The sequence below is a fragment of the Oryzias melastigma genome, linkage group LG12 (genome assembly GCF_002922805.2).
Source record: "Oryzias melastigma strain HK-1 linkage group LG12, ASM292280v2, whole genome shotgun sequence".
NCBI classification, from domain to species: Eukaryota; Metazoa; Chordata; class Actinopteri; order Beloniformes; family Adrianichthyidae; genus Oryzias; species Oryzias melastigma.
The window spans coordinates 10,635,072-10,658,406 of record NC_050523.1 but is presented as its reverse complement, the minus strand read 5'-3'; the positions used below and the strand labels follow the sequence as shown (position 1 = coordinate 10,658,406).

The 23,335-nt window shown below is 37.2% G+C and overlaps 1 protein-coding gene and 1 long non-coding RNA gene across 3 annotated transcripts in view; both read left to right on the top strand.

The window, feature by feature from the left end:
* lhx3 (LIM homeobox 3) overlaps positions 1 to 5,243 on the top strand; it is a 10,711-nt gene extending 5,468 nt beyond the window's left edge. For both annotated transcript variants that reach the window (XM_024299536.2, XM_024299535.2), the window contains exons 4-6: positions 789 to 940; positions 2,763 to 2,934; positions 4,170 to 5,243. In XM_024299536.2, coding sequence (XP_024155304.1) covers positions 789 to 940; positions 2,763 to 2,934; positions 4,170 to 4,603 — 758 coding nt within the window. In that variant the 3' untranslated portion in view covers positions 4,604 to 5,243. The remainder of the gene's footprint in view (positions 1 to 788; positions 941 to 2,762; positions 2,935 to 4,169) is intronic.
* Positions 5,244 to 7,778: 2,535 nt separating this feature from the next.
* Positions 7,779 to 8,375, top strand: LOC118599411. The gene is made up of 2 exons (XR_004948745.1): positions 7,779 to 8,147; positions 8,227 to 8,375. It is a non-coding gene; the product is annotated as an uncharacterized LOC118599411 (long non-coding RNA).
* Positions 8,376 to 23,335: the final 14,960 nt, after the last annotated feature.

Here is a 23,335-nt window from a genome sequence, read left to right as displayed (position 1 = left end):
GGCTCATTCAAATGCAACAGAGTGTGCACAGTCAAGTTTTATCTCCCCATCTGTTTGCTGGAAATTTACTGTGCAGATTTATGCAATGAGGTAGTGCAATTTTTTGTGCAAAAAACAAACACGTTTATTTAACTAATGTCAGGGTGCAATTACTTGGGCAGCATCCATTTAGGTGATGGTTTAGTGTTTTTGCCGTGTTGGTGAGCAGATGTGCAAAAAGGATGCAGATGGAGAAAGGAAACATTAAATTAAATACTTTTATACAGAGTGTGTGTTTATATAATATATTTCTAGTGCTAACTTTCTGAAAATGAAGAATTAAAAGCATTTTTAGTTATTTACACTCACCACAAGAGGACATCGTAATGAGAAAAGTGACTTTTGGGTTATTTCTTCAACCTAATTCTTGGATTATTGATGTTGGGATATATTTTTGGGTGACATTTTGATTTAATTTAAACTTGATTTATGTCTTTTTCCCCTTAAATTGAAATAATCCAGTAAAAATGTAATTCCTTTTCAACCCGAGGAGGGTTAAAAATGACACAACTTGGGTTATTTTTTAACTATGGAATTATTGATGTGCATGCAATTTCTGGGAAATTATAGAAATGTTATATTACCTTTATGAAAGTTTGACCTCATGGGAAAAAATGCAGTAAATAATTTTCCTTCTATTAGTTTACAAACTTGCATGCCATTTTTTGTCCTTTTTAAAAAATATAATAATTCTATCCACTGTATTTCATTTTATTTTCTGAAATCTGACACTTTTTTCTTTCCTTCAGAGGCAGACTCAACTGCAAAAAGGCCACGAACAACCATCACTGCTAAACAACTGGAGACCCTGAAAAACGCCTACAATAACTCCCCCAAGCCGGCCCGCCACGTCCGAGAGCAGCTGTCGTCAGAAACAGGCCTGGACATGCGGGTGGTTCAGGTATTATTATCCATTAAACCTGACTTCTTGTTTTTTATCATAGCAAAGCTGGTCATTGTGGGGGATTTACGGTCAGATGAGGTAGAAGGAAGTCTGCGTGAAAGTCCGCTTGGTTTAAGTGCACGGTCGTTAACAATGCTAAGAGGGGTCCCCCACATATTGTCTGCTGCTGAGGAGCCTCAGAGTGGCTGCTGGGTGCTGCTGGGTCATATATATTGTTTTATTTGCAAGGACAAAAGTAAGGGTCTGAGGCCACTAAAAAGCTCCTCATTATGCAGTGTTAGGGAGAGGGGTTTCTCAAGGTGGAACATCTTAAAAGGAGGACGTAAAGTATTGTTTATGTGAAGGCAAATGACTGAATTTTCATAGGAAACCAAAAACGTTTTAATTAAGGATATAGAAATGAGTAAAATAAGGATTTTATATGGAAAGTTAGAGAAAAATGTCAAAAGTGAGTCAGCCATCTGCTCCTTCGGAGGAGAGGAAGTTAATGAAATGCGTGATAAATGTGATATAAGGGAAGCTGGTCCAAGGATTCCTGCTCAGTGTCACTGCTCCATGTCTCCCTCTGGACTCTCAAAGCCAGGCACTGGTGTCTAGACAGACTTAAAACATTTATTTAGTCCTAATGCTCTAAATCCTGACACATGAATCAGGAGAAAAACATTAATAGCTTGTCCTCAGCACAAAATTAGATAATTAATTACTAATATCTAAATTATGGTTTTTAATTTCCTCTGAGTGTTTCTAAGCATTTTGATGCATTACTCTTTTCAGAATAGTTTTTCAATAAACATATTAAATATGTAAGGGATAATGGCCGACAATGTGTGCATTATCAGAAATTAATGCACCCCGTAGAAACCTGAATTGTGCATTAATTTCGGATAATGCACACTTCATCTGGCATTATCGTGCTTATATCGTGGTTATTTACAAAATAAATATTTAATTGATTTGTAGTACTTTATTGTTGTTATTTTTTTATTTAGATGCTTTTTTCCACAAAAAGAGGACTACTTGATTTGTGGTGCGGTGCGTTGTCACGGTAACACAGTAATGCGCCACTGAACTCGACTACAGTGGCAAAGGATAGCAATCATCCGATATGTTGAATAACGTTTCAGTTCATAGAGAAACTTTGGATTTTGTTTTCATGTGAGTGTTTTGAAGAATTTTGATGTATAAATATTTTTAGAACAATTTTTCAGGTAACATGTTTAATATGTAAGGGACGAAGCCAGACAGAATATGGATTATCAGAAATAAACGGACGCTGTGGAAGCCTGAACTGTTCGTCATTGACTCTTCTAAGGGCATTTACAAAATAAACAAATATCCAGTTGGTTTTTAAGTACTTTATTCTTGTTATTTTTTCAGTTTAGATCACTTTTTCACAAAACTGACTATTTGATATCCTGTATGGCACATTGTCACGATAATGCGCAGCTGAGCTGGCATCAAACTTAAAAGCCATCATCACGATAGGTTGAATAAAGTATTAGTTCAGAGAGAAAGTTCATCTCTTTATTTAAAGCCTGCACAGTGATCCAGAACATTTGGGCTGTGTGACCGGAACTTCTTTTTAGGTGTGCATTATCATTCTGGATTATCACTTTATAAAATGTGTTCTCTAGAAATAAGTCAAGAACTCCTAAAATGTAAACGTTTTTATTATAATAAGCAAATAATGGTCTTACCAAGAATTTGTATTTTAAGAAAAAAAATCACAAAGTTTTCTCAAACTTATTTTGCAATTGAAGATTATTTTTGATTGTTTTTTGTGTGTCTGATGGATGAAACAACATTTTTTTCCTTGTAGGTTTGGTTCCAGAACAGACGAGCGAAAGAGAAGAGGCTGAAAAAGGATGCAGGGAGGCAGCGATGGGGACAGTACTTCCGCAACATGAAGAGGTCACGAGGAAGCTCCAAGTCCGACAAAGACAGCATCCAGGAAGAGGGCATGGACAGTGACGCGGAGGTGTCCTTCACAGGTACAGTTCCTGAACACAAACAAGCTGAAAAAAAGGTGTTTAAATTACATTTTTATAGATTTTCCAAGTTTTCATCATCAGACAACAGTAGATTCATAAATAATCATAGTAAAATGTTTATATTTATTACGTTTTTACTTCACCAAATGGGTAATGTAGTGTTTGATTTGATTGTTAAAGTTGTGCTAAAATCCAAGGCAGGTGATAGCACCTCACTATAGGGATTAGTGAGGGTATTCAAACACAGCTGAGGGCTTGACAGGTTTCATTTTATTCTTTTTTGGTGCTTTTTTGACAGGTTTTCTTGCTCAGGGGCTTTTTTTATGAAACAAGTAGCAGATTAACAGTAGATTGTCAGCTTTTTTTTAGGCAGATATTCCACTTCTTGTTCTAAAAAATGTTCTTGGTAAAGCTCTACTGACAAGAGAATGGATCTAAAAGGACATTTGAGACGTCACCCTAATAAACAAAGAAAAAAAAACAGAAATACTACATTTTTCAGTCAAACATCGCCTTTTTGCTTGGTTTTTATTGAACAGAATTTTATGTTTTTTGAAAATACAATAACATTGAGATCTTTTAGTAAATGTTTAATTAATTAAATGTTCATAAATGCATTTTTTTCATATTTTAAGCCCCCTATACATACTTATCCAACATGTTTAATCTATCAAGAATATTCATTTTAGTTTTTTTTAAAGAAAAACTTGAAAAAAAACCTTTTAAGGAAAGTCTTTGCAACTGTATGAGCAATTTTAAAGAGTTTAAGAGCAGACCGATACATGAAGATATCCAACCGCTTGTGCTATTTCTAATCATGACCAAAATGTTGTGAAATAAAAAAAGATTGGATGAGGAAAAATCCATCTGTTTAGACATTTTGCATCGGCAACACATTTTGCAATTTAATTTTTTTCCCAATTTTAAAACAAATCACTACACAAATGCAAATATAAATACACAATTGAGATGTGTACTGGTTGAAAGTGTGTTTGACTCTAGTTTTTCCATCATTATTTGGAATAGCTTTTATTTTGAATGCAGGACATAACTGTGCTAAATGGAAAATTGTTGTTGAAGGTTTTCCGTAAAACCAAATGATGATTACCAAAAATCATTAAAAGTCTATATACTAAGATAATAGTGTTTTTTATAAATAATATCAAAGAAAACAAACAGTAAATGTTTCTCCTCCCACTAAGTCTAACTTCTGTCTTTAACTTGTTTTTGCCCAGATGAGCCTCCAGTTTCAGAGCTCAGCAATGCCAACGGCATTTACAGCAGCCTGAGTGAATCGTCTCCAACAATCGGCGGCCGCCAAGGGGGCAACAACCACAGCTCCTTCCCCCTGGAGCACGGCGTGCTCCCTTCTCAAGACCAGTTCCACGACATCCGCTCCAACAGCCCCTACGGCCTCCCTCAGTCTCCGACCTCGCTCCAGGCCCTACCCCGACACCAGCCCATCATCTCCAGCCTCGTCTACCCAGACTCCGGCCTCTCCATCATGACCCAGGGCGGGGGGCCCGGCATCAACCCCACCGTCCGGGTTTCCATGGGAGGAGCCAACGGCCCCAGTTCCGACCTCTCCACCGGCAGCAGTGGGGGTTACCCAGATTTTCCCGCTAGTCCTGCGTCCTGGTTAGACGAAGTGGATCACGGCCAGTTTTGATCAGAAAAACGACTCTTTCCGAAAAATCCTGTAAAGCAGGACACATTAACAGTTTATTTTGTGATCTAAATGGAGGAAAGAAGGAAACACCCCTCATTCAAAGCACTTGAATTCCCCATTGTTTTGTTGTATTCAAAGTAAAAAAATTAACAAAAATCTTGATTTTTAGAACCACTATAAGCTCTTTTAGAACAACAAATTTGCATTTTATTTGTCATCGCTCTTCGCTAACTGTTCAAGTGAAGAACATTGGGAGTATTTACATGTCTGGTTGTTGCCAAATGTCAATATATAAATATATAATAATGGTTTATCATCGCATAGACTTTATTTTTATAAAACCCCCTCTTCCCTCCTCCTTGAATGTGACCTGGAACTTTGTTCATTCTCAAACACGGATTTAGGCCTAAAAGTCTAGATGTTGTCTTAAATGGTGCCTAGGTGTCCAATTACTTCTATGCATATGTGTTTTGCAGATGTTTCTCGTTCGTTTCGTTCCCAAGGATGAAGTGTAGCTGCTGAAGGGGGGGGGCGCTCTGATGTATATGTTTGTTTATGTGGAAGAAATGTTTTATGTATTATTTATTCTCTCTGGTAATGTTGGTAATTCATAACGGAATTGCAGGATTTTAATAAATTTGTCACCTAATTCAAGAGGAAATTTGGTCTTTTTTGGAAAAAAGAATTCACACGGAAATGAAAATAAGTCAAATGAAGCTAAACTTGCTGGAATCACAGATCTCATCTATGATTTTAACATCATGAAAGTCGGCGCCGCCCCGCCTCTCTGACAGTGAAACCAGAGCGAGCCTGCAGTCTTCGCTGTATCTGCAAATTGAGCATTTGGCCAACTCCCAGCACTGTATCAGGGGTTCAACAGCTCTTTAGTGGAGAAATTTGATGCAGTCCACTCATCAATTCAGAGATTACTGGGTCCTGTTTGCCCAAATACCCCTATGGGAAAGGAATCTGCAATCCATTATCCAAGAAGGGATCGGGTGCCCCTTGTGAATTTCCTCATTTGTTTAGTTATTCCAAGTCAGGTTCAATTAAATAGATTAAACGGTAAATGTGTGTGTGTGAGTATGAGAGGGAGAAGGTGACCACATGTCTGTGGGTTACTGTTAATGAATTTCATCAAATAAATAACCTGATACATGAAAGTCTAAATTAAAAACTAAGTGGACATTCTGTCTTGTAGATTTAGGAATTATATCAAAATCGCATTCGTTTGCACAAAAATTGGTTGATGGCTTTTTAGTTAATTTGCAAATTGTTGCTTTTATTTGACATTTGTGTTTGTTCTTTTGATGTTTTAATCTGTATAATTTTTAAGTAAAAAAAAGGGCAAAAATTCACAATTTTAGAATAAATATTTGCAAATAAAAGTTTCAGAGGAACAGATTTGCAGAAAGCAAGTTCACTGTTAAAAATAAGAAAACAACTCTAATCTTAAGAAGAAAATTACTAGAAAGTAGTAAAATGATACGGCCATGAATAATTAATTTTTTACTTAACAAAAAATGTAGGAGTTCAACACAAGCATTTAAAAAAGGGAAAAATTAGCTATAAATGTTTACTTAAAATTGAAAATAGTTTGATTTTTTATTTTTATTTTCATGAACATAATTGTAGTTTATTTTTGATAAAAATGACAAAAAAACTACTGTAATATGTGGAAGTGACTCATTCTAGAACAAAATGTGAACAAAATGAGAACATGACCGGAATATAAGTTGGCCTATCTTATAAATCCTCATAAATCCTAAAACTAGCACTAAATATACTTTTTTCTCTTACTCTTCCTGTTTTCCTTCTGGTCCTACAAAAAGTAGACAAACATAATTAAAATAAATAAAGTTTAGCCTCAAGTACAAAAAGGGTTTATGCAAATATACTCCTTGTGTGTCTTAAGATCCAAACAGAATTTTCTTCTAACACATTTTTTCCAAAATAATGACAATGAATGCCAAACTAGCATTCAATTAACTTTCAAATAACATCATTAATGTTGAACACAAAATGACTTTTTTTTTAGCTTTCTCCTGTTAAGAGTTTAGAGCATTTGACTCATTTTGATAATAATTTCCCTTTTCTAGATCCTAATGAGACAAATGCATTTTTTTTATAATCAAAACAAATAAAAACAATTATCTTGAATGTCTAAAAACAATGTTTGATTTTTTTAAAGTATCAAATATTTTGCAGTGTGACAGGCTTATAAATCCATACATAAGGTTTTGTTGAACATTTATGCGAACTAAAAGCACATACTTGGAGAGGACAGCCAGGTGTCCTTAAACCTCTTTTGTTTTCCAGTGCATTGTCCAACTTCTTCCCCCCCACTGCTGCCGGTTCTGCTCCTCAGGTTCCCACAACAAGAAAACAAACACTGGTCCGGATACCCAACAGAGTGGAAGGTATCATTGTGGCTTTGCAAAGGCAGTAGGTGTGTAACTCGAAGCCCTCCTTATTGGCTGTTTGTGTGTGGCATTTGTTGCAGTAAATAATTTTAGTCAAGTCGTCTTTGTGGTTCTGTGAAACCTCCATCACAACCTTCAGCTAAATGTGATTTAACAAGAAAACAAAAAGGCAAATACCTGCTGTCCCAGCTCCTGAAAGGTCACCCAGCAGGTGTGAGATTTTGGTATCTGTGGGTCAAACCTTTTGTTATTCCACTCTCACTGATTGAGTGAAAATCTGCCATCATTTGAGACAAGAATTAGTTTAGGATGGATTTTCAATCTGTCGGATGAACTGAAGCAGTAATGTAATGTGGGAGCAAGTGGTGGGAAAAGAGGGGGAGAAGAATGGAAGAAGTGAAGAAAAATGAGAGCGGTGTTTGCTAAGATCCGCCTGGGAATCAGTCAGAGAGAGTAGAAATTTAAATTAATGACTAATTGATGGAAAGTCTGAAAAGTGTTTTTAAACTAATGTGCAGGATTTCTATATTAGATTGATATAATTTCCATTATTTACTTGTTAAATGATTGTTTTACGTATTAAGATCTATTATAGATGGGAGTTTATTGCCGTTTGTCCATGTTGAAGACAAGTACAATAGAATCATCTTTGGTAGATCTTGAGTCAGGTTGGTGAACAACAATAACTTAAAGAAGGGGAGAAAAGAAAAAGAGAAAAATATGACTCAAAATAATATTTATACCCTGTAGCTGCCATCAAAGGCAACACTAATTCATATTTTTGTTTATAAAAATATTTTGTGTTAAAAAGGGTTATTAATATAAAAAATGTTTTCTAATCAATTGAAATAAATATGTGATATTTTACAATAAATAAATAATGGTGTTAAGTTAAGTTAAAATAAGTTAAAAACTTTATTTAAAAGGGGGAACCTATTTTTTGTTCCATGTCATTTTTGTTCCTATGGGGGATGTTATATGGGTTGCCACACCAGGGTGAGTCTCACATGGTCCAGAAGGGAGAAGTCTGCGAGAGTTAAGCCAGTGAAAGAATTTGAAGAGAAATTAAGACGTTTTTCTTTTTGGAAGTTTTACCCTCTTGAGTTAATGCGGCCAATGAGGTATGGATTTTATTTTATCATTTAATTTGCAGTCTGAGATTGAAGAGTTTAATTTAAGTTTCTGTATTTTATTTCGTAGTTCTGACGGCACTGTTGGGGCACTGTTGGGGCATGGAAAGAACATGTGAAGGCATGTAGAAGAATCTTTGTGTCCGAATAAATGTCTGTTAAAAACCAAGAACCGTTTGTGCCTTTCGTCGAGCTCAAGAGGAGTAACATACCCAAACATTAGCTTAAAATATATGTTTTTGCAGCTTCCTCTGTACTGAACCGCACACATTTAAACATTACATGTATTGTAATTTAGTATCACATTGATTTCTTCTTAATATCTTCTTAAAAACAGCATATTTTCCCTTTTATTGGATCAAAATTGTATTTATTTTCTACATGAATTCTATATTCTAAGGAGCCCCTAAGGGACGGCGAAGAAAAAAAAATCCTTGTTAAAAAAATGACTACAGAGTCCCTAAAGGGACATTGGAAAAAAAAGTAATAGTAACTGGTGTGCACCAGATACTAACTAGAAAAAAAAAATTAAAGTAAAAACTAAATATATATAAATATATTGTTGATTTTCTGCCGTTGCGCACCAGATAGTAACTGGTGCGTAACAGATACTAAAGAATTGTTTTAAAATTATAATTAAAGTAAAAAAAATCTGGTTAATAACCCGTGCCCACCAGACAATAACTGTTTCGCACCAGATACTAACCAGAAAAAATATATATATATAAAAATTGAAGTTAAAAAAATAATAATCTATTTAGTTTTCTGGTGTTGTGCTCGAAATAGTAACTGGAGCACACCAAATAGTGACAGAAAAACATTTCTAGTTAGTAACTGGTGCACACCAGATACTAACCAGAAAAAAATTCTAAAAAATTCAAGTAAATAAAATTATAGTTAGTTTTCTGATGCTGCACACCAGATGGTAACTGGTGCAAACCAGATACTACCAGAACAAAAAAATCTTAAAATTGAATTTAAAAAAAAAGTGATGTTTAGTAACTGGTGCTCATCAGATTTTCACTGGAGCGAACTACTTACCAGAAACATTTTTTTAGAAAAAAAAATATATTTTTTAACTTGTCCTACCGTTATGGGCTCTGTAGAAATTACTTAAAATATGAAAAATGTTATTACCAACATTAAATAACATCCTTAAGTTTTTTTTAATGTAAATACTGGTAAAAAATAAAGAATAAATTTTAACATATTTATTGTAAAAATGTGGTTTATTTTTCAGGATTTGTTCAGCTTATATTTCTCGTTTTCTTATTGGTTGAGTATCTTTTTATATTCTATTTGAAATTGATTGATCATTTTTTCCCTGTATTTACTGGCTTTTTGTCATTATTCTATCTACTCTAAGAATTTCTAAATCAATTCTTCTTTTTTTTGTCACTGCTCAATAAAATAAAAATTCAATAAGAACAAAAACTGTGAAGAAAAGCCCACTCACCTGTGGCTAACAGAGGTGCACAGGTGACCAACATTTTAGAAAAAGGAAATAATTACATTATTTGCAAACTCACAGTGGATGATATTAAAATTAAAAAGAGAAAAGTCGTGTTTAAAGAAGAGAGATGACTGCTGAGGCTGCGTGTTGCTCTGCAGCTTTCTGTTAAACTGTTGCTTTTAACTGTTCCGCCTGTAAAGGACTCTAAGCCTGGCAGGACGCCTGTTGTCCCTCACACACATAAATACACCCCCACACACACACACACACACACTCTAGCATCATGTCAGATGGAGCTGACTAAATCAGAACTGACAATAACACCTCCCCTGGGTCCCACATATCACAGCTACGATTCAGACCTAATGGAGCAGCAACTGAGGGGAGGCTGGCTGTGTGTGTGTGTGTGGGGGTGTGTGTGTGTGTGCAAATGTATGCATGGATAAAAGTGCATGCTCTTTTTCAATTTGGAACCCACCAAGAAGGAAAAAGACGAGGGGGAGGAGGAAGGAAGGGTGATATTTCTGATGCGGATATCCATCAGTGAAGGTGATGAGTTAATTGAAAAGTATTTTTACTCGAACAGACAGGAATCCTCGTTAAAGGTGGCACATTTGGGGTTTTTCTCCAATGAAAAATTCAAAACGGCTTATAGTAGCACGACTTCCCTAAAGTTATTCTACTTTAAATATTTGCTCATAAGGAGGAAGTACAAGAGCACTTTTTTTCATCCATCATCCTAAAACCTGTTGGGTGACGGTAGAGTATAACCTGATCAGGTTGCCATGTCTGTTGCAGAGCAATACCAATATTTTATTTATTTATTTTTTGGGGAGATTAATAGCATCAGTGACCACAATCTACCAATCTAACTAATCAGCCCGGTGATTAGTGTATGTTTTGAATGACAGCTATAATCAAATCTATCACAGCTCCACCCTCCCATTACTCGCTGCAGACTGCATAATTATTTCTTCATTTCATTCTTAGACAGGACCGCAATAGCTGGTAATCTGTCTGCAATGGCTGACTGAAATGCATTCACGTTGGAAACGCCGCCGCTAATGGATCACTCGGCTCTTCCTCTCGCCACCGCCACCGCCGGGATGTTTGTCATTTTTAATTAAATCATAGAAGTACTTTATCCTGCCATCAACTCCCAGCTTCATGCGTGTTCACCGTAGATTCATCTGTGCTGTGCATTAATAAGCCTTGGATTTATCTTTTGTAATTACTGGCAAGTGTAAATATGCATCAAGTTGGAGCACAAATCTCAATAAAACAAATAAAACTGTTTTTTTTATTGATTTCATGCAGATTTACAGACTTGTTTCCTTCCAGCAGAGATGTTTTGACCACTTACAGTTCTATTATCAGGTTGACACGGCCACACATGCTCATATTTGCCTCACAGTCGGGATAATCATCTTCTTTCTCATTAGCAGCCTTGGCTCGGCGAAAGGCCGTCTTGAGGCCTTTTGGCATCTACGAGGTGTTAACTGCTCCCCGGGGGAGGCTGTCTGGCTCTCACATAACCCTCCCCGCCCACGACGGCAACACTCACCGAACCACTCAGACTCACAGATGGTTTGCTGCACCAGCAGCCAGCCGTCACACATTTCAATTATCACAGCACCCATAGGCAAAGCTGTCACCTCAGAGTCACAAACAGAGATTGCAGAACGGAGATGGAGAATTCCTGCATCCAGGAAAACCCCAAAACAAAAAGTGCTCGTATAAATAAGAGGGAGCACTGCGACACGTCTGGTTGGACCATCAAAGAGGATCCTGGTCCAGAGCGTGCTCTGATCTCTGGGTGAAGAAGGTGATAAATCACTTAGAATAATTGCTCTTTTTAAAGCCGGCATCTGAAGCGGCAAAAAAGAAGAGGGTAGCAGAGGCACTCAAAGCTTATAGCTTTAGCCGCCTGGATAAATGGAACGGAGACAAGGAGGGCAAGCCCTGGACGGGTGCCTGTTGGTGTTTTCATTTGAGTATGGATCAATCAGAGAAGAACAAAGAAAGGATAGAATATTGCCTTACAGAACATACATTTGTGTTCAGACATCCAACTAGAGAATGTTGCAGTTTTTTGCAAAAATTGCCTTCAATTACAAACATAGATAGGAGCATCACTGTTCCTAAACTAATTTATCTGGAGACAAATAAAAGATAAAGAAAACAACTTATGTTTATACTATTTTTTTTACATTTGCTTTTAGCAAAAAATCTGCCCAACTGATACTTAAACAAAAAAAAAGCACGTTGAATGATGGGAAAACCAAGAAAACTACATTTACTTTTTGATTCTTGTTGCCACTTTTGCATTTATTTCCCTTTTTGCTTTACCAACAGGGAGGTTACAAACATCACTTTCAAAATCTTAGAACAATTACAGAACAATTTGAAATTATTTTTGTCAAAGAATTAATAATAAGTCATTTCTGTGAAGTAATGGAAACTCACTGTTAACTAACTCTAAATGTGTTCATATATTTGTTAATCTTTTGCTCAAACCAGCTGCCTTCAAAACATTTAGGATGTCAGTTGAAAAAAAAATCCTGAATATTCCAACATGAGTATTATATAGTCTTATCGAAGAAGTGGTGTGTCATGTGTAAAGTCCAACACAAGCTGCAGTATTAGTTGAAAATGGTCTGAAAATTAGTTGAAATTATAGTAATGATTTTAGATGCAGTATTTTGTTTCAGTACAAGTTGCAAGGTTTTTTTTTTATTATTTATTTTGTTTTTTTGCAGCGTTTGGCCAGGGGTGAGACTTATTTTTTATTTATTTATTTTGTAGGGAAATAGGCTTGTGTTTTTTTGTTGGTTTCCCACTAACAACCACCAGAGGGCACTGTAGATGTGTACCTCTATATTTTCTACTGACAACAACACAGAAGAAGCTCCAGGCTTTGTTGCGCTAATATATTCTACACTTATTTAATGTCTCCTATATTTCACAAAGCTAAATATGGTTAGGGTAGTGAAACGTACAATTATTTTTGCTATCCTTATTACGTTTTTATAATTTACCTTTCAAGATGAAATCTCCATTCTTGGTCTTAAAACAAATTTCTCCCAAAAGTACAATTTATACTCCAGTATGACTTATACATACAAATAACCTTTTTTTATCTTTTTTTTTCCATTTGCAACTCATATATCTGTAGCAACTTAAAATCCCAAAAAGTCTGGTAACCTTTTATTCAAGCACTTTGCCTGTTTGCAGAGGTGGTACAGTATGGTTATGCTGTGATGGATGATGAGCAATCAACGGCAGGTGGCCGTGTGGCGGCATTTGTAATTCGGAAGCGGCAGTCGAATTTTTACACGCCGCATGGTGGCTGTGAAGGTTTTAAGTAAAGGTTAACATTTTGCGGTAACCGGATGGTTTTTCTCTAAAAGTTGACATCGGTCAGTTGCCGCCCGGGCACATTTCGAGGTCACATGGTGGCAATCCAGTGACAGGCGGGAATGATCCCATTATGAAATCGAGCTACAGCTGGGAAGCCGGGTGTCGGCCGGCAGTAGCTCTGACCGAATGTCTCCGGACTGTGGCCGTCCATATCAAGTACCACCGACTTCTAGCTGCCTGTAAGCCCAAGGGTATAGAAAAAGTGCTCACCTAATGGCTCCCTGACTGCCAGTGTCTACATTTATGACCACAGCAACGATTTTCAAAAAAATTGTCCGCCGGCATGAATTCTTGAAGATTCTGCCGGTACCTCTCCATCGCACGGTGGCAGTTGTATTTGTGAACAAAACCGTACCGTAACTCTTCAGTTGGTTGCGTGTTTTGCGCCAAAATTCAACACTCAATGTTAGAAATGTGTTACATATCGGTGCAAAGGTGAAACAAAAAGTTGTTTTTCTTCGCATCAGATCGATGTTAAATAGCCTGTGTTGCCGCTGATATCTCAGGTCTTAAAGGGTTAAGCAGGAGGACTGTAATGGGAAGTAAAGGACCCAGTGCTAATCCAAGCTAGGTTCACAAGCACCAGAACCAGGCCTGTTAGTAAAGCTTGAAAGGGAGATTCGGCGAGGAATCACACCCTCAGGTCTGCCAGTATGAATGAGGCTTTATGTTTTCCATTTACGACTGAATCTGAAGAATTCATCTGTGTGTCAGAAACAAATGACATCATTTGACTTGTGTACTGCTTCCCCAACACTCAACAAGTTGAATGTCCGATGAAAAGGACAATTCCAATTTATTGAGGTTATAAGTTCACAACATCTTTCAAGAGAAGCGGCTGTAGTTTGTATTAAAGCACATGTGCTGTACTGAAGCTGGGGATAGTGTATGTCACACACATGACCTAACAACAAAAGACATTATACCCTTCCTGTTCTGCCTCAAGTCCTCGAGTTTTGCTTTGAGCGCGTCTCACTGAGGGAAAGAAATCACGCTGTGGCCCGACGTCCTCTTCAAGGTCGCGAGCCTCAACCGCCAGTTCATTTTGGACTAATCGCTCCAGCCTCTTTCTCCCTCCCAGCTCCTGCTCTTGTTTTCTTTGCCAATTTTTCTTCTCTATATATTTATAATTCATGTGTGTAGATCTCTGGAGTGCTGCATGCTGTGGTAAGAGAATAGCGATGGTGGGGGGGGCAACACAACAGGGTGGAGAGGGCATACACTTAATCCCTGGGTCAAGATGTATTTATTGAAGATTAATAACCAAGCAGCAATCTCATCATGCTCTCGATGATTTTATAATTTGGTTTCTGGTGGGTGGGGAGGGATGGGAGAGATCAGGGACGGCGAGGAGCAGGATGTGCTGAACTCTTCCTAACAAGGGAGGGGGGGCTGCAGCAGCACAGCCCCGTGGCTGGCTTTCCATGCCTTTTTTATGAACCGCTCTGACAAAGCAGAGCTCAAATGCTCTCGTTTATCTCTCGTCTCCGACATTTTTTTTTAAAGCCACGCCGTCTCGTCATGCATGTTTCAGCAGTACTGAAAGGAATCGCCCGCTAGCTCTATTTAAAATAGAGCAACTTCTCGTTTGACACGCTGTAACCGAACCTTACAGGTGTCCAACAGCACAGTTTGTTTTCACCTTCTGTTCGGCATTTGCGGTGTTATGTTCACCAGTTTCAAAGGCCACTCACCGAAAGATATCCAGGAGCTGTGCTGCTTAACTCCTGAGTGATCATAAAACCAAAGGCTGTGTTGATAAAGTCGATTAATCGATTTGGATCGAACTAAGCTTAATAGATCAACAATCGATCCATAAAAATAGAGATCGATCTCGCATATGAAGCTAAAAACCGCTAGCTTGATGCTAACATTTAATGGAATTTCCCATAAGACGCACAGTTGATGTAAACATAAAATGCTGATTAAATGAACAGCTTTATATACACACAGTCATGAATTTACAAACTATTTTAAGGAAACATTTTTAAAGTAAACATGTGGGGTCTAAAGCTATGTCCAAATTCCTTCCCTGCTCACTATATAGTGCGTTTTCCATTTTGCAATGCCTCCCAAATATACAATTCCAAAATCGAGTGCACTAGAAATTTCCCAGAAGTCTTTGCGAATAAGTAATGTGCATTGCAGTGGAACATTTTTTGCGAAAATTAAAATGAGTACTAAATCGTCCAACACTAATTAGTTGTTAGGGATTTGGGTGGGAACTCGGACACAGTTAATAGCATCGTTTTTTGTTCATTCTTTGCTCCACCTAGTGGCCAAACTGAAACGTCCTCCAGGAGAAGCAGAACAATGTTTACAATGTTAATGATCTGTTAGAGCTTCTTTTTCTGAGAAACCATGTAACACTGTATGATATTAACAATCTCATTATTTCACTAAAACATTTTAAAGTATGTGAACTGTATCAGATTAATATAAATATATTCAAAACATTTAGTAGATTATTAATGTATTTCTAAACAAATGTGTAAACTCAAAATTCAATAGAATCAAATAGAATTTAGTGGATCGAAATAATTGAAATAAAAATCTAAATTGGATCAATTTTGGAAAATTATTATTGATACCCATCCCTTATAAAACTACAGGAGTTTTTCATGAAAAATTGACAAAAAAACTTAAGACTAGAACAAAACAAAAGATTTATCCTATTCAAAAATGAAGCGTCTCAGTTTTGCGGTGTGAAACTACATTATTTCATATGACATATGTAAAGTGGGAGGAGGTGCCTCATTCAGCTAATGGGGTTTCATTTCCACATGGAAGCAAACAGAGCAGGAGACACCACTTGTCACCAAGCAACAGGAATAAATGGTAAAAGATAAATTTCCGCCGAGGGTAAAGGGTCAAAGTTCAAGGTGTTGTCTTCCATCCAAATTTATTTATGCCTCCAATAATAATGAGTAGACTGAATAGATTGCTCGTCCCTGACCTTGGTCAACAGGCAAACCTTATGCTATTATATCAAAGCGCGGCAGGGAGACGTGTCTGCGGCGTGACAGCTTTTCCACGGGAGGCCTCAGGAGGGAAGGAAGGATGGACGGAAGGGAGCGAGGAGGGACGGCAGAGGTAAAAGATGCGTTGTATGTAGAGCAGGAGAGGTGGGAGGTGAAGGGCCTCATTTGCATATTGTATGGGAGGAGAAACAGGATGAAGGTCGAGTAGGGAAGGAAGAGCAAAAATCTGATCTTTATTTTTCCATGTTTGGGTACAATTCTTTTTATTTATGCACGAAAAATGCACTATTTTTTCATATTTTAGATATATTACTGTATATTCAGGTCAAATTGACCCTCTTTCAATGGGTCAATTTGACCCCAACACAATAAAAGGGATAAATGTAGCTTTTTGTGAAATTTTCTCCAAAGGACATGAATAAACGCATAATTTGTTTGTTTTTATGCTAATTTTTTTACATTCTAGCCCAGAAAATTTGTGGTTTTTTTCACACTAGAACCCTTCTCCCTTAAAACAACCACAGCCATCACATGATGAAGGATTCAGCCAAACCATCCGTCGAATCTCCAAGCGTTGGCCATCAAATGGCCATCCGCTGCTGCATTAAATGTATTTAGATCTCACAAAGTGCTCCCACTTGACTCCATCACTTCTTTAAATGACCCAGGAAGAAAAAAAGAAGGATGAAGAGAAGGAGGAGGAGGGGAGAATAGGGCTCGGTGGATTTATGGTGACAAAAATGCCAGGGTCAGGCAGGGTGTGAGGCGGCGGTATTGATCACTGGAGCATGCAATGCGCACGTGGCCCGAACCCTGACCCTTAAATAGCGAATGAATCTCAATCCAATAGACTGAAGTGTCTGATGTGCACACACATGCTCACAAACACACACACTGTAGCACAAAAACACACAGAAATATTTGTTCATGGACAGTCGTATCGAGATCAAACAACAATTTCCGCAAAGGTTTTTTAACACAAAAAGGGAAATACAAGGGTATCCATGATCTTTCTATCTATGTGGTGTGTAAATGTTAAAAAGTAAGTTCAGTATTTTAGGCAGATTCAGCTGTAAAATGTTTCACAAAAAAATGTATTTTTATGAAAGCTAATATTAACATATAGCCTTGTTGTTTTCTAACTGCATTGATTGTTTTACAGAGATAAGATGCAAAAAAATGTTAGATTTAAAAACATAATGTGCACAAAAGCTCAATATAAAAACAAATTGATTTGAAGTATAGTTGTTTGGCTCACATCTATAATCTGTTGGTATTCTCATTTTTATAATAGCAACACAAGAACAATTAAATCAAGGACTAATAGACTTAAAGACAGTTTTTATCCAAGAATCATCAGTTTTAAATGCTGATAGAATTCAAGTGCATTTTAATGCAATTTTTTAACTCGTTTGCACAATATTAGGAGCCATCAATTAGCTGGACATATGGATGTGTATCTGTTTGGTTTTACTGTATTTCATTTATTTACAAAAGCACCGGAAGAGGACTGAACTGCACTCAATTTTGTTGTAAATTCTACAGTGACAATAAAGTTATTCAATTCATCTCTGAACCAAAGGTATACATGAAGTGCTTCAGCAAAATTGATAATAAATGCATAGTTGGACAACTTCAAAACAGAGCAGAAATAATCAATTGAAAACTATTTTTTTTTAAATAAAAAAACATTTTAGGTGTACCAAATTCTAAATCAGTAGAATGCTGAACTTTTTTTTAAACAAATATATTTGCAGAGGCTAAAAAGGGCAGCCAGTACAGTCGGAATATATATTAAGACATAGTCAACCACTTAACCTTTTTGGACTCCAAGTTTTGTGATATATTAAAGAGAAAATTAATAATATTTGCTATAAATATAAGATTTGAGGTCCAACCTTTGTGGCCATAGAATGAATATAAAGAAAAATAAGTTAATTTGTTTAAGACCTACACTATATATATATATATATATATATATATATATATATATATATATATATATTTATATATATAATTTTATTATAAACATGGAAGAAAAACATTTAAGTAGATAAATGTGTTCTTATAGAGCTAATTAGCAAATGGCTGCGGTCTAACCTTTATTGCTCTCTTTAAACTGCAGCTCCATTGTGCGTAAAGTAAAAATATCCTTTAAAAAAATAGGGCTTGAATTATTTTAATGTCAATAGAAAGCTCTCCTCTTTATTTAATGCTTCTCCCTACTTTGCATTTCCCAGATCTTGAGCGCATGCGTTCCCTACTGACCTCAGGGCGCGCGCGCGCGGCACAAACAAACAACAGCGTGCCCAATAACCACATTTTTAAACCCAAACACATACATGAATGCATGCATGAGCCTGTGCGTTCAGACCATGCAGAAAATGACACCTATACGCGTGCGCGCACACAAACAACAAACTTGTGACAAACAAAATAATCATTTTAAGTAATGAAATTACATGGAGTCATATGTTGCATCGTAGAGTAGAGTTATGAGCATGTTTTACATAAAATTCACATCGCATTGTCCGGGGTGCGTGTGCGCACACACATTTACATTTAAGGGAGGGACGTTAAATGAATGAGAGGGGTGCAGTAAAATAGGAAAATAGGAAAAATGAAAAAAGCGGTCCAATTTCCTGTTCTATCGTTTCTAATGCTGGCAGCCATAAATAACAGGGACACCCCCTCTTTCCTTATAGAGATATGGGTAATGGGAAGTCATTTTACCAGATTCTCTCTGGCTAAAAAACACAGAAACTTCAAATTATCATGTAAAAAATATTCATTTGTGCACAACTTTTCCTCTTGTTTACTTTATCCATCCATCCATGATGATCAAAGAACACAGGGGTACCACTTCTGGGGTAAGCCAGGCCATTCTTAATCCACCAGATTCCAAAATCTCATATTTCTAAACACTGGATTATGCTTTTCTTTTATTACTGCCAGAGCTGACAGGGAGTTTTGGGGTTAAGGGAGGGAGATATAAGGCTGAACTGATGGGATTATCAGGGAAAAAAGCCTGGACTTAAATATGAAGGGAGGAATAATCATAATAAAGAAAATCCATATATGTGTTCATTAAGATGATGACTGCATGAAAGATGGGCATAAAAATACCGATAAAAGGTAAAAAAAAAAATAAAAAAAAAAAAAGTAGGTCTGACACAGTAATAATCCCGGGATAAACTCAAAAGCAGTTCCACGGTGACAGACAGGGACGATTACGCACGATTGTGCGTAAAAAGCAGAGGAGTGTGCGCACAGAGACTGGATGCGGATGAGGATGTCCGCTCTTTAATGAGTTTAATAACCCTGAGATGATGCATCGGTATCACTGCGCAAACAAGCGGAAAGGAGGCAGAACAGGGCTGCAGAAGAAGAAGAAGAAGTGTAGGATTACAGCGGAAAGGGGGGGATGACCTTGCTGGGAACAACAACAGCAAGCCTTTAATGTGTTGCATTACAAGATATGTGATAAAACACTTTTATGGGGAGGGCTGTTAACTCCGCGGGCTCATCGCGCATGGTGCCCACTCAGCGGCCCGTTTCCTCCATCTGTGCGCGCGCCTGCGGTTGAGGAGGGGTTGGAGTCAAGTGATCCCAAGTTAAGGGAAACAGCTTTGACTAGTTGCCTTTGTTGTCACCTTGTTCCTCCTTCGCAAATGTATTTTTCTCCACCAGCTTTAGTCATATTGTCACTTGATCCAATTGACTTTTTCAAGTGTGCTTATTTATTTATTTATTTGTCTGTTCATTTTATTTTCCCTTTCAGTTCTGGAAATAAAAATACCACATGTAAAAAAAAAGACTCATCATTGCCCCCTAATGGATGATAGAAGGACAGCAGGCATATTTTCCACAAAATCCACTCAAGTATGAAGAGAGGTAATCAATACAAGATAGATAGATAGATAGATAGATAGATAGATAGATAGATAGATAGATAGATAGATAGATAGATAGATAGATAGATAGATAGATCCACTTAATTTATTTCCAGCAACAACAAAAAAAGAAAAATAAATCCCTTATGTGTTTGTTTTCATGTAGAGGATAAATTAAAGTAATTTTGGAGAAGTGGTTTGAAAAAAGTTTATAAAAATGAAAAATGGAAAATGAAGTTATTGGAATAAATGCATGAAAATAGAGATTAAACAATCACAATATCAACATTTAGTCTTTGAAATAATTTCTTTAGGATTTTTGCTTGAAAACACAAGTTTATTACCAAAAATTCTCCTTTCATGACTTAGTTGCACTCTAATTGAAGAAGCATTCAATTTAAGAGGCAGTTTTTATTATTATTTACGAAAACATTTGGTCAAATAGCCTCATTCAATCCTAACAGACAGTTTCCTCTTTTATTGCTTTACATAATACTCTTTAACATATCACGGTTTGTCATTTCCTTAAAAAATTCAACAAAAACCCCTGGACCGCTCTTTGTGCTCGCCCCGTCAGTCTTATTTTTCTCACTCCCGTCTTCTCAAGTGTTCACCTCTTCCCCGTTTGTGGACCCTGACATTCCCTCCAGCCCTGATATTCAGGCAATGTGGATGTTAGGCCAGGACTTATCGATCAGACTATAAATTATCCATGCATCACCTCCGCTCTCCTCAGTGCGTGACTCACAGGCCGTCTGAGACCTCACAGAAAGAAGAAGAAGAGAGGGGTGGGATGAGGAACAGAGCGGGGAGGGAGAAAGAGTCTCCGGCAAATTGTTAATTAAATACGAATCAATCCTCGAGCATTTATCAGGCCATGAATCCACCTCACCTTTAAGGGGGGAGACTGGGATGGGGGTTGAGGGAGGGATCGATAAGGCAGACATAGGGGAGGAATAAGTGTTTAATACACCAATCAAACTATATCATGACCATTATAGAGAGATAACCAGACGTTATTGGGTGAACAGGGTTGCAGCTATTTCCAGTTTTGTGTAGAGGAAAACCAGCTTTGGAAGTGTGTAAGAATACACATTTGATATTAAAAACAGAGTTGAAATAACCATAATAATAAGAATCCACACAAAGAAGTGAATGTAAAAGTGTATTCAAAAGACTAAAATCCTTTGGATTTTGTCAGAATAAACTGAAATACAAGAATTCTTAATTCATAAGGGGTGTTTTAAGGAACTGCATTAATTTCAAGATTAGATTATTCATTTTGGAGCTCTGGGTTGCTGATCTTTAACTTGAAAATGAGTTTATGTTTAGATAAACAGAAATTGGAAAAAAAAAAATGAGACTAACTGAGGAACTAGAAAAAAAATGCTTTAACCTCTTATGACAGATATACTCGCTTCTGAAGCTCCTAAAAGTAAAAGTTGCAATCACATATATTTCTCTTAAAGTTAGATTCAAAGAGTTACAGTATATACCTGGGGGTATATAAAAAGTGGCAAAAAATATGACAGCTGCCTGACTGCTTCCTGACTGCCGCCTGACTGCCGCCTGACTGTTTCCTGACTGCTTCCTGACTGCTGCCTGACTGCCGCCTAACATGCTTCCTGACTTCTTCCTGACTGCCGCCTGACTGCTTCCTGACTGCTTCCTGACTGCCCCCTGACTGCTTCCTGACTGCTTAGGTCTGTCCCTATTAATTCACGGAAGAGTCATTTCAAAATAGTCGGATCATGGGGGAGAAGGAGTGTTTGTCTTTTAAATAAAGATAAACCAAGGCCACTCTCCTGATGTGAAGGTGATTCATATCCACCATTGAAACGACAATTGTAATTGTAATTGGACAATAATCCAAACCATTTCCATTTCCTTCCCAATTTGCAAGATCTGCACAATTTTCGCACTAAGCCTCTTCTATAGGTGGCTGACATGGGCTAGTGAAGAAGAAGAAGCCCCTCCCTGTTTCTTTAGTGTGAATGCCATCTGCTTTATTCTTGAACATGCATCATATACCTGGTCTCTGTGCAGCATCCCGTTTCCTATGGATTGCAGTGACAGGAATTTGAACCAAGAACTCACAAATTGGCATATAACCGATCACCACAGAGCTATTTTTTTTAGAAGTTAGGTTCAGCTGGGAATCCTTTTTTTTTTGAAGAACATTGGGAGCTTAACAATCATCCAACATCTGTCTGCAGCCCAGGGAAAGGCAGAGGCCCACATGTCAGCCAGATTGATCTTATGTTGGTAAGGCTCTTGGCTACTCCAGGAGCCCAGAGAGTGAGCTTGGATTAGCAACACAACATATCCTGGAGCCACAGATAGACGGACTAAAAGGTCAGATTTAGATTATGTAAGAAAAACCGCAGGCGGGTGTCGTTCTTTACATCATCGTTTAATAAAATGTGTTTTATGTATTCAATTGTTTTGTTTAATTCAAAAAATGTTTGTTCAGTTATGTCACTTCATTTGCTCCATTTTCTGCCTTTTCTTCAAACCGTATTTGTTCTTTTCCTTCCGGCGCTTCCTGGGTGGGTGGCAGAGTTTGTTCCAGGCATCTGGATTGTCCTCTATTAGTGTTGCTTCTGTTTGGCAGCCCTAATCCTCTCCACTGGAGCGTCGCCTCATTCCTAATCTGAACCACAATCTCTTCTGCAGATGGTTCTCTCCTTAAGCACTGAAACAAGAAGTGAGCTCATCCTCGTCTCAGCTGTTATTCCCCTGTTGTCTCACAGCTGTTCCAGCCTTTCCCACCAACATCGCTCTCATTTCACACCATGAAACACTTGGTTAGGTCACTGGGACTAAAGGACAGCACACTTAAAAAAAAGTGGCATAGCTGAGCTGTGAAAATAACTAAATACAGTGATCAAAGTATTTGTTTTTAATTATTAAACAAAAATTTGTGTAAAGTTTATCAACACAGGGGGCAAAAATATTTTGCATTAGGCATGTTTCCTCATAACTGGACACAAAGTACATACTAACATTATAGCTAAGGTGCAAATTACACTTAAACTGCCACTATAACTATATTTTTTATTGTAAAATCCTTTCAGGTGGTCATTTAATTATAATTATGCAGTTTTTCGTCAAAATGAAAAACCCTGTCGTTTTTTAAGACATAGTTTTTGCAAAGAAGCAGGAGTTCATTAGAAAGTTAACTGTAAGTTTTGGATAGGACTATTGGTGCAGACGCTAGCCTGCGCTAATTTCCCATCAACCCTTTTTTTACACTCTCTCCTGCTAGCTTATAGCTTCTCACAAGCCCAAGCTAACATTAAGCCTGAACTTTTTCAAAGCCCAGGTTTTCATCCGACGCAATTTGAAGAAATAAATGCTCTTTGTCTAAAATTATGTTTTATTTGTCCACCATTATGAAGAAAAAAATGGTACAAGAACATGTTAAAAACA